Source organism: Cherax quadricarinatus, chromosome 16 (genome assembly GCF_038502225.1).
Source record: "Cherax quadricarinatus isolate ZL_2023a chromosome 16, ASM3850222v1, whole genome shotgun sequence".
NCBI lineage: Eukaryota > Metazoa > Arthropoda > Malacostraca > Decapoda > Parastacidae > Cherax > Cherax quadricarinatus.
In genome coordinates, this window is record NC_091307.1 from 47417052 (window position 1) to 47430094 (window position 13043).

The window sequence follows — 13043 nt, forward strand, 5'->3', positions numbered from 1 at the left end:
TAGGGGGTTAGACACGGTACACGGTCCTGCATAAAAACCGTAGCCCCACACTTGTCAAACACTTCAAGTAAATTTTCACACAATAACTCCAGGTAATTATACTGGTTCATATACTGGTTCTGGGGAAGCATAATTAGTTCACCAACACTGAGCACTGAAACACCCCCCAAACCATGAGAGAGTGTGAGTGTTTGGTGGTCTCACAGTTGTAGCGTGGGTCTAGCAGGTCACTACCTCTAGGCCGGTATGCATGTCCCAAACGGTTACAGGTGACAGTGAAGGCTGCTTCATCACTCCAAAGTACTTCAGACAACTGTTGAGGAGTCCAGTGAAGATATTTCTTTGCATAATCCAGCTTATGTTTCGTCTGTGGCTTGGAGAGGATCGGTTTCTTAACCCAGCTGGCAGTGTCTACTGTAGCTCAGTTCTGATACACGTCTGCTAACATTTCTTGCAGACACTTCTGAGAGAAGATGTGGGTTCTTTTCTTTCAATTTTCTAGCAGTTATCTTAGGCGTACTCTCTAACTGCTTCTTTAACACGGTTAGGTACGAACAGATGTCTTCTTGAGGGGCCAGCCCGAGGTCTGACAGACGATAACTCGACACCGCCACCAGCCTTGAAGCGCTGCACCTAGTTCCTCAATGAACGCTCACACACCCACCAACATTCTCCACTATTTCTTTCCTCTGATGCCCAGCTTTGTGAAGCCCTATGATTTGAGCTATAGTTTCAGGTGTTCAAGGCTTCCTTTTACCCATGTATAACCCCAAAACCAAAGGAAACACAGGTCAAAAGATGGGGCGGCAGCAACGGGAGCACTTAGGAGTCAATGTGTAATGTGGTGGCAAGTCGTGACGTCATGTTAACGGCTGCTACCCATCTTAATGCACTCACGAAAAAGATACCACCTCTATGGCAGGCCTTTGATTTTCGTCACGGCATTTTGCCAGGGCGCTTTTTCCGGCATAATGCCATGACGAACACTGTATATTTTTCTTGCAGGTCGGTGTTCCTTTTACGAATCCAGACAAGAGTTTCTACATGTAAAGTTTGCAATGATCGGACCGAAGAACAGTGCAATTCTTCCAGCTTTAAATAACAGGTAAAATAAAAATTAAGTGCTAGTTTTACTCTAGTCGACAGTAATAGAATATATTTGGTGCAGAAACATCAAATATTAAAACTTCTATTGGTTTGTTTGTCTTTCTTATGTATGTGTTTGAATAAGTATAATATGTATGCATGTACGTATGTATGTATGTATGCATGTATGTATGTATGTATGTATGTATGTATGTATGTATGTATGTATGTATGAATGTATGTATGCATGTATGTATATATGTATGTTTCTATGCATGTATGCGTGTATGTCGTGTCTACTGCAGCAAACTGACCAGGCATTCCGAACTCTGTTAAAATTGAACTTATCCATTGATAGAGACACTTCACACTTCAGTCACCACCCCCTTCAGCATCTCAGTTTTTTTCAAGTAGGTGTCAAATAATTTAGATGCACAAATGAAGTCCCATGCAGGGTAGCATGATAACTTCATGCTGGCTCTTGTGGCTTTCATCAGGCCTCAGTACCACTGATTACTGTTTTGCTGGGCAATTGGATATGGCAATACTTCGCTTGACGAGGACACTGAACCTCTTTAGTGTCTGGCAAGCTTCAATTCCTATTAGCTCCAAATCAATTAGCTAACACCCTGCTGCAAATAAGCCTCTGTTTGGTGAGTATAGTGGCAGCTAGGCAAAGAGCTACACCAATCGAGGTGAGCACCAACGGAGGAATCAGGGACGACGTAATGAATATCTTCTGAATGAAATGCTGAATCACTTCATTCTGAAGATATTCGTCTTTTCCTGAAGCACTGTCTGTCCCAGTGGGACTGCTTGTGATCTCTAGGAGAAGCTGGTCTGCCTGAAGAGTCTGTAAGGGTTATCAGACTACTCAGCTGTTTGAGTGAGCCTGAGTTGCGAGCTCTTACAGCTTCTCTCCAGAATTTTCTCCTTCACTTGACTTCAGGTGATACTAACTGGGTTGCCTTGTGCAACCCTTGTGCAACCTTCCAGTCGTAATGGAAGTATTGCTTAATCCCATTGGTGATTTTCCAATGACATAATCAGAGCCTTCATGAAGATAGTTCTCTTCTTAATGCTATGTATGGATTCTGCCTCCACTACATCAATCATCAGATTGTTCCACTTCGTGACACCTCTGTGACTGAGGAAATACTTCCTTACATCCCTGAGACTCATCTGAGATTTTAACTTCCAGTTGTGAGCCATTGCTGCTGTGTCCCATCTCTGAAAAATCCTCTCCCAATCGACCTTGTCAATTCGTCTCAGTATTTTATATTATCACGTCATCCCTATCCCTCCTGTCCTCCAGTGTCGTCAGGTTGATTTCCCTCGTTGGACATATCCCTTAGCTCCGGGACTAGTCTTGCAAGAAACATTTACACTTTCTGACGTGCTTGACCAAGCGTGGGTTCCTTAGTGATGCTGCATAGTTCAATATGGACCTCACGTACATGGTGTACAGTGTCATGAATGACTCCTTGCTCAGGTATTGAAACGCTATTCTTAGGTTTACAAGGCGACCATATGCTGCAACAGCTATTTGGTTGATGTGTGCGTCAGGAAATGTGCTCGGTATGGTACTCAGCCCAAGATCCTTTTCCTAGTGAGGTTTGCCTCCTTTGGCTCCCTAGTCTGCACTATGTCTGCGGTCTTCTATGACCTTCTGTGGGATGCTAAGATTATGTTACATTTTATTTGGCTTATGTCACACACTATTACCCAGGGCATTGTAAAAAAAATGTGTATAAAAACGTACTATTTACGTCGGTTTACGGGATTAATTCTAAAACCGGAAACGTATTAGTATTAGTCGTGAAGAGTAGCCAGGTCATGACAGGAGCAGGTGAAGTGTGTTTTGCACCAGCGGCGGCTGGAGCAAGACATCATGGGTTTGTGTTTGTGTAAGTGGAAAGTAGAGGGGGGTGTGATTTTGGGTATATTTGTACCATGGGTTATTTTATTGGTTTTGGTTCTCTCATATTTACCTGTAAGGCCTTAGTGTGCAGGGGCCTGTGTAGTGAAGAGTACAGTGTTTTGCCTGCAGAAGGGATAGGGGTTATGGAGCCTCCCTGTTTATAAATGCTTGTTTTAACCACTGGTAGTAGTGTGCTAGTGAGCTAATGTAAATACTGGGTAAAGGTGAACTGTTGTTTGCTGATTGTTGTATGTAGTGGGTGGATTGTATGTTGAATATGTAAGTTTGCTAATAAAATATCTATGTTTTTGTATATTTAGTTTTTGTGCTCATCCTTATAATAAATATAAGTATTGACCATTTACTTAATAATTTGTGTGAGGGAACAACCTGACCCTAAACAGGCTGTTTACCTCAAGGGGCCAGGACATTTATTTACGTGACGTAATCAAAACGTTACACACAACCATACAGACATGCCTCCTGACCAGCGAAACAGGTGCTAATTGTTTAACAGTCAAAGGGGCTCTGTCGTTACACCAGTATCTCGGTTCATCCATGCAATAGCAACAAGCCCGCCAAAGCTGTGAAGCGATGGGGTACACATGTGTAAACAACTTTGGCATGTTTGCCTTCACTGCTGGTCGCTCACGGTTCTCCGTGCCTTGTGCCTGCATTTCCGTATTGCTCACTGTGTCTTATGCTTGTGTTTGTGTAAATAGTGTACACAGGCTGCACCAGCTTGATTGGTGAAAGAAATATAATCCAGTTATTTTTTGTCTTTTGCTTGTTCCCAAAGTGGTAATCGCATTATGGTAAGGTGTGCAGGCCAGATCGTCGCCTGTGTCCGTAATACTCTTCAAAGTCTTTTTGACTTTGCACTTGGTAGGGTTAAACTCCAGAAGCCAGTTACTGTACCAGGTTTGCAGCCTGTCCAGATCCCTTTGCAGACCAACCTGATCCTCACCTGTGTGAAATTTCCACAGTAGCTTTTCATCGTCTGCAATAAGGGACACATTCGAATTCAAATTTTCCAGTCTGGTCTCAGACCGGTCTGCGGGGGCGTTTACCCTCGAAACCCTCTGCAGTTAAACTCCAGACAAACGTCATTCAGAAATAACATCGGCCCTAGGATTTACCCTGGTGGAACCCCGCTCGTCAAATGCGCCCACTGTGACACTTCGTCACGTACCATCACTCAGTCTGTGGATGGTTAGGAAGTGAATAGACGTTAAAAAAAAAGGGTGTAACGGAAGTAAACTTTGCGCATACTAATTAGGGTGGATACAATAAAGCCAAAGACAAAAAAAAAAAAGTTTATCAATTGTAAGAAGTTGACAGGGAGGACGAGATGCCTAGAAAATACCAATAATTCTCTACAATTCACAACTAGATTAAGATGACTGGTAAACACACACATTATTTTTATTGCCAATTATTGTTCATCTTTCATAAGAGTCTTACTGTGTTTTTTGTGATAACTGTTCCACAGAATAACGTCCATGACGGAGGCTGGACTGTTCTATCAGTGGTTGAAAGGAGACGAACCCAATTCCACAGTATGTTATCGTTCATCCAGCAAGATCACGGTCAATGCGGCACTCTCTCTCACCAATGTCTGGGTAACCAATATTTTACATATTTTTCTTTATGCAGATTTTTTTTGCAGATTTTTTGCAGATTTTTTTTTTTTTTTGCAGATTTTTTGCAGATTTTTCTTTTTGCCGATTTTTTTTCTGACACATGGTCTGTCTCCTACCAAGGTAATGAGAACTCCAGTACAAGGAAAACCACATTCATTATCATTCACTGTCTCGCTCTCTCGCGAGAAGTTTACAGCCATCACAATGGCATATCTTTACCCACTTTTCGAGAGTTCAGACACTGTAAATTAAACCTCCAGGTCACTAGTTTGGTTAACCTGCTTCCTTAAACCCCCTTATAAATAACAAAATAAGGCACAATACCGTGACTGGAACAATACACAAATAACCGCACATGGACGAGAGGAGCTTATGATGATGTGTCGGCCCAAGTCGGACCGAAAAGTCGTCGTAAATTCCTCCCCCCTTGTAGATATTACTTCCCTCACGCTGCCGCAGCACGTCATGCTCTAAAAATCCCTCAAAAATTTACAGTACACTTTACACGGTATCTTCAGGAAGCTAATTTCTGTGTTTCAGTCTTTCAGCCTATCAAGTCCGTTTTTCATTCTTACATGAAATACACACACACACACACACACACACACACACACACACACACACACACACACACACACACACACACACACACACACACACACACAAGTGGAGAAGGTAACAGGAACTGAATGGGACAGGCCAAACTATAAAACGGGAGACTACACAGGTATGAGAAAATTCCTGCAGGAGGTTCAGTGGGACAGAGAAATGGTAGGAAAATCAGTAAACGAGATGATGGAATATGTGGCAACAAAGTGCAAGGAGGCAGAGGAAAGGTTTGTTCCCAAGGGAAACAGTAATAATAGGAAGACCAAAACGAGTCCTAGGTTTACCCGAAGGTGTAGGGAGGCAAAAACTAAGTGCAACAGAGAATGGAAAAGGTACACGAGGCATAGGACCCAGGAAAACAAGGAGATTAGTAGAAGAGCCAGAAACGAGTATGCACAGATAAGGAGGGAGGCCCAGCGACAGTATGAAAACGACATAGCATCGAAAGTCAAATCTGACCCGAAACTGCTGTATAGCCACATTAGGAGGAAGACAACAGTCAAGGACCAGGTGATAAGGCTGAGGAAAGAAGGTGGAGAACTCACAAGAAACGATCAAGAGGTATGTGAGGAGCCCAACACGAGATTTAAGGAAGTATTTACAGTAGAGACAGGAAGGACTCTGGGGGGACAGACCAGATGGGGACACCAGCAAGGAATACACCAACAAGTGTTGGACGACATACATACAGATGAGGAGGAGGTGAAGAAACTGCTAAGGGACATCGATACCTCAAAGGCAATGGGACCGGACAACATCTCCCCGTGGATCCTTAGAGAGGGAGCAGATATGTTGTGCGTGCCACTTGCCACAATCTTCAACACGTCCCTGGAAACTGGGCAACTACCTGAGGTATGGAAGACGGCAAATGTAGTTCCCATTTTTAAAAAAGGAGACAGAAAAGAGGCACTAAACTATAGACCTGTGTCATTGACGTGTATAGTATGCAAAGTTATGGAGAAGATTATCAGGAGGAGAGTGGTGGAGCACCTGGAACGGAACAAGAGTATAAATGCCAACCAGCATGGATTCATGGAAGGCAAATCCTGTGTCACACACCTTCTGGAGTTTTATGATAAAATAACAGAAGTAAGACACGAGAGAGAGGGGTGGGTTGATTGCATCTTCTTGGACTGCAAGAAGGCCTTTGACACAGGTCCTCACAAGAGATTAGTGCAGAAGCTAGAGCATCAGGCGTATATAATAGGAAGGGCACTGCAATGGATCAGAGAATACCTGACAGAGAGGCAACAACGAGTCATGGTACGTAATGATGTATCACAGTGGGCACCTGAGCGGGGTCCCACAGGGGTCGGCCCTAGGACCAGTGCTATTTTTGATGGAAGGGTTAGACTCAGAAGTGTCCCTGTTTGCAGATGATGTGAAGTTAATGAGGAGAATTAAATCAGATGAGGACCAGGCAGGACTTCAAGGAGACCTGGACAGACTGGACACCTGGTCCAGCAAATGGCTTCTCGAATTTTATCCCGCCAAATGCAAAGTCATGAAGATAGGGGAAGGGCACAGAAGACCACAGACCGAGTACAGGCTAGGTGGCCAAAGACTGCAAACCTCACTCAAGGAGAAAGATCTTGGGGTGAGTATAACACCGAGCATGTCTCCGGAATCACACATCAATCAGATAACTGCTGCAGCATATGGGCGCCCGGCAAACCTGAGAACAGCATTCCGATACCTTAGTAAGGAATCGTTCAAGACTCTGTACACCGTGTATGTCAGGCCCATACTGGAGTATGCAGCACCTGTTTGGAACCCGCACTTGATAAAACACGTCAAGAAACTAGAGAAAGTACAAAGGTTTGCGACAAGGTTAGTTCCAGTGCTAAGGGGAATGTCCTATGAAGAAACATTAAGAGAAATCGGCCTGACGACACTGGAGGACAGCAGGGTCAGGGGATACATGATAACGACATATAAAATTCTGCGTGGAATAGACAAGGTGGACAAAGACAGGATGTTCCAGGGAAGGGACACAGAAACAAGAGGCCACAATTGGAAGTTGAAGACACAAATGAGTCAGACGAAATTAGGAAGTATTTCTTCAGTCATAGAGTTGTCAGGCAGTGGAATAGCCTAGAAAATGACGTAGTGGAGGCAGGAACCATACACAGTTTTAAGACGAGGTTTGATAAAGCTCATGGAGCGGGGAGAGAGAGGGCCCAGTAGCAACCGGTGAAGAGGCGGGGTCAGGAGCTAAGACTCGACCCCTGCAACAACGAATAGGTGAGTACAAATAGGTGAGTACACACACACACACACACGCCCCAGCTTTGAGGAGCTGGATGAGATTTTCGCCTTATAATCGGTGATACACACGTAACAACATGTACCTTATATGCCATCTTTATATCAACACTGTATCTCTTAAATCTTTTGTACCATATTATGTAATAAAATATTCCTATTGGTAAAAAAAAAGATGAAAAGATGGGGTGGTATATATATATATATATATATATATATATATATATATATATATATATATATATATATATATATATATATATATATATATATATATATATATATATATATATATATATATGTATATATATATATATATATATATATATATATATATATATATATATATATATATATATATATATATATATATATATATATATATATATATATATATATATATATATATATATATATATATATGCGTGCGTGTGTGTCGTGCCGAATATGTAAAACTCGTCAATTAGCAAGAACTCATTTAAAATTAAGTCCTTTCTGAAATTTTCTTTTATATGCATAAAGATATATTTTTTTTCATTAATGTTTATGTAAAAAAAATTGTTTTTGCACCAAAAGAATCTTAGAAAACTTACCTAACCTTATTATAACAGGAGCAATTTATTTTAGCCTAACCCAACTAAATATATTTTAGATTTGTTTACAGTAATTTAATACTAAACAAACACAGTGAAATATATTTTTTTCGTTAGGTTCAGAATGATTTTGGCGAAATTATTGCATACACAAATTTTCACTTGTCCTATATGGCAAGATGAGCGTTGCTATTTAAGCCACGATCGCAAGTTCTACCTATTCGGCACGAAATATATATATATATATAGTAGGTGTGATTTCTACAGAGCGGTGTCTTCTACAGAGCGGTCTCCTCCCGAAAAGGCCTTCTACAGAGCGGTCTCCACGGTACGGTCTCCTCTCAGCGGTCTCCTCTGAGCGATCTCCTTTTCACACCTTAATGCTAATGACCTTGACCTCGCCCTCGAGACCACCTGACTCTCGAGACCACCTCACCCTCGACCACCTCGCCCTCGGCCATCTCGCCCTCGACCACCTCGCCCTCGATCACCTCGCCCTCAACCCCCCCCACCCGCGCCCCCCACCCGCCCCGCCCTCGCGCCGACCCACCCGCCCGCCGCCAATTTTTTTTCCGATTTTTTTCGATTTTTTTTTTAATTTCATTTTCTTGTGCTCTCCATCTTCTTGGATCAAGGTTTTCTCGATAATACAAAGACTCCATATCCTTGGATCAAGTTTTTGGATTCCCCCCTCTGAGGGTAAGCATTCAAAATGGACTCCCACTTTCACCCCAAATATTCCTACTCTACTTCCTTGGATCAAGTGTTTTGGATTCCCCCCTCTGGGGGTAAGCATTCAAAATGGACTCCCACTTTCACCCCAAATATTCCTACTCTACTTCCTTGGATCAAGTTTTTGGATTCCCCCCTCTGGGGGTAAGCATTCAAAATGGACTCCCACTTTCACCCCAAATATTCCTACTCTACTTCCTTGGATCAAGTTTTTGGATTCCCCCCTCTGGGGGTAAGCATTCAAAATGGACTCCCACTTTCATCCCAAATATTCCTACTCTACTTCCTTGGATCAAGTTTTTGGATTCCCCCCTCTGGGGGTAAGCATTCAAAATGGACTCCCACTTTCACCCCAAATATTCCTACTCTACTTCCTTGGATCAAGTGTTTTGGATTCCCCCCTCTGGGGGTAAGCATTCAAAATGGACTCCCACTTTCACCCCAAATTCCCTGCTCCAATTCCTCGGATCAAATTTTTCTCGAAATCAATAATACCAAGTCTCCATCTCCGTGGATCAAGGTTTTCCCGATAATACAAAGACTCCATCTCCTTGGATCAAGTTTTTGGATTCTCCCCTCTGGGGGTAAGCATTCAAATGAACTCCTCCTATGGGGCATGGTGCTCTCTCTTACTACAGGTCTAAACAATTGTGACGTCACTCCACCTGTGTTTACTCGGCGGTCAGTGACGTCACGTGATGACCTCACACATACAGGCTGAATCTTGTCGACTTCCCACTATGTCAGTGACATCACGTGATGACCTCACACATACAGGCTGAATCTTGTCGACTTCCCACTATGTCAGTGACGTCACGTGATGACCTCACACACACAGGCTGAATCTTGTCGAGCAGACAATAACCTAAAATGCTGGATAACACTATTTATTATACAACCAATGCATTTCATATACATCCAACAAAAAAAAATCATTGAAAACATGTACAATTCATTGACTAAAATCAACATATTTTTCTCTTGAAGAAAATCTATGCATTTTTGTTCTGGATCTTCTTCGTCGTCCCCATCTCGGCATTACACATTTCATATACAACATAGGGAAAACATTTTCACTCTTAACCCAGGATAACCCAAATAGTTCAACATTTTTTCGTTAATACCCACAACAATCCACAATTTCTTTACAAAATACAACACAAGTCTAGACATTTTTCTCGTTTTAACTATTTCATCAGAAAAAGTCACCACAACACTTACAACTTATAACCACTTTTCGATAAATTCACTAGTCACAATTTTACATATTACGAAGTTAATACGCACACACACCTCACTTTACTTTGAACACCTTCAAAACACTCTCATAAATCAATTGAATACTCACAAAAATACCTTTGAACATTTCCAATCAACACTGAGACACTTCCAAAATATCATTTTGAGTACTCCCAAATACACCACTGAATACTACTAAAACACCACTGAATACAGTCAAAACACCACCAAAATCACCATAAACTAAGATCAACATAACAGACTAACACCCATTTTCACACAAATCCCCTCAAATCACTATAACCAAGACGATTACCAATTTCTATGAGTACACTCACCTCCAACTAAGATATAACATGAGTGCAAAAAACATGAACACAATCCAAACACACACGAACACTTATAACAGAATCACTTCTTTTTCGGTATCTCTAGTTCGACAACAATGCCCACAACCCACAACACCCACATCCCACAACATCCACATCCCACAACACCCACATCCCACAACACCCACAACCCACAATTTTTTCTAGTTTTAACTAATTTCATCAGAAAAAGTCACAACAACGCCCACATTCCCACAACACCTACATCCCACAACACCCACATCCCACAACACCCACAACAACAACCCACAACTTATATTCACTTTTTCGGTATCTCTAGTTCGACAACAATGCCCAAAACCCACAACACCAACAACCCACATCACCCACAACAGCAACCCACTTATAACATCTTTTCGGTATCTATACTTCGACAACAACACCCACAACCCACATCACCCACACCCCACAACACCCAGAACAACAATCCACAACTTATAACCACTTTTCAGCATCTCTAGTTCGACAACAACACCCACAACCCACAACACCCACAACCCACATCACCCACAACAACAACCCACTTATAGCGTCATTTCGGTATCTCTAGTTCGACAACAACACCCAAAACCAACAACACTCACATCTCACAACACTCACAACCCACAACACTCACAACCCAAAACAACAACCCACTTATAACATCTTTTTTGGTATCTCTAGTTCGACAACAACACCCAAAACCAACAACACTCACATCTCACAACACTCACAACCCACAACACTCACAACCCAAAACAACAACCCACTTATAACATCTTTTTTGGTATCTCTAATTCGACAACAATACCCACAACCCACAACACCCACAACCCACAACACCCACAACACCCACAACCCACATCACCCACAACAACAACCCACTTATAAAGTCTCTTCGGTATCTCTAGTTCGACAACAACACCCACAACCCACAACACTCACATCCCACAACAACCACAACCCACATCACCCACACCCCACAACACCCACAACAACAACCCACATGGGTGACGAATGGTTTCGAAAACCGACAAGCTGAAGAATTGAGACACTTATGCAAGACATGGGAATCTTTATTGAAGAAACGTTTAGCCACACAGTGGCTTCATCAGTCCAATACAAAGTAGAAGTGGGTAAGGAGAGTAGAAGTTTGTGGTAATCAGTCCCTCAACCTGGAATCGATGTGTTCAGTCCATTACTCTTGTAGGAAGTGCAGCATAGGGCCAGAGAGGTGGCTTATATACTGCGGTGAGATGAGTTGAAGCAGGAGGAGGAGGGATCACAGTGGCACCTGCCACTAGTGTAAGTAGGTTGTCGTCCAAAGGTTGGGCAAGCGTTGAAGTCTTTGTATCAAGATCCCATGATGTTGCAGTGTCTGACAGATGTGACGAATGGTTTTGAAAACCGACAAGCTGAAGAATTGAGATATGCAACACATGGGAATCTTTATTGAAGAAACGTTTCGCCACACAGTGGCTTCATCAGTCCAATACAAAGTTGAAGTAGGTAAGGAGAGTAGAAGTTTGAGGTAATCAGTCCCTCAACCTTGAATCGATGTGTTCAGTCCATCACTATTGTAGGAAGTGCGGCATAGGGCCAGAAAGGCGCGTTATATACTGCGGTGAGATGAGTTGAAGCAGGAGGAGGTGGGATCACAGTGGGACCTGCCACTAGTGTAAGTAGGTTGTCGTCCAAAGGTTGGGCAAGCGTTGAAGTCTTTGTACCAAGATCCCTTGATGTTGCAGTGTCTGACAGATGTGACGAATGGTTTTGAAATCCGACAACGTTTGCCCAACCTTTGGACGACAACCTACTTACACTAGTGGCAGGTGCCACTGTGATCCCGCCTCCTCCTGCTTCAACTCATCTCACCGCAGTATATAATCCACCTCTCTGGCCCTAAGCTGCACTTCCTACAAGAGTGATGGACTGAACACATCGATTCCAGGTTGAGGGACTGATTATCTCAAACTTCTACTCTCCTTACCCACTTCTACTTTGTATTGGACTGATGAAGCCACTGTGTGGCGAAACGTTTCTTCAATAAAGATTCCCATGTGTTGCATAAGTGTCTCAATTCAACAACCCACAATTTATAACCACTTTTCAGCATCTCTAGTTCGACAACAAAACCCACAACCCACAACACTCACAACCCACAACACCCACAACCCACAACAACAACCCACTTATAACATCTTTTTTGGTATCTCTAGTTCTACAACAATGCCCACAACCCGCAACACCCACAACCCACATCACCCACAACAACAACCCACTTATAACGTCTTTTCGGTATCTCTAGTTCGACAAAACTCACAACCCACAACACCCACAACCCACAACACCCACAACCCACATCACTCACAACAACAGCCCACAACTTATAACCACTTTTTCGGCATCACTAGTTCGACAACAACACCCACAACCCACAGCACCCCACAACCCACATCACCCACAAAAACAACCCACTTATATCATCTTTTTTGGTATCTCTAGTTCGACTACATTACCCACAACCCTCATCACTTACCAATTTATTCACAATTTATTCGATACAAATTTTTCCCCTTCTTTTTAC

At 42.6% G+C, this 13043-nt stretch overlaps 1 protein-coding gene across 1 annotated transcript in view; it reads left to right on the plus strand.

Annotated features, from left to right (window-relative positions):
* Window positions 1-13043, plus strand: part of LOC138852787 (uncharacterized) — a 97484-nt gene that overhangs the window by 36878 nt on the left and 47563 nt on the right. Inside the window, exons 11-12 of the mRNA XM_070085664.1 lie at window positions 1006-1105; window positions 4500-4629. Coding sequence (XP_069941765.1) covers window positions 1006-1105; window positions 4500-4629 — 230 coding nt within the window. The remainder of the gene's footprint in view (window positions 1-1005; window positions 1106-4499; window positions 4630-13043) is intronic.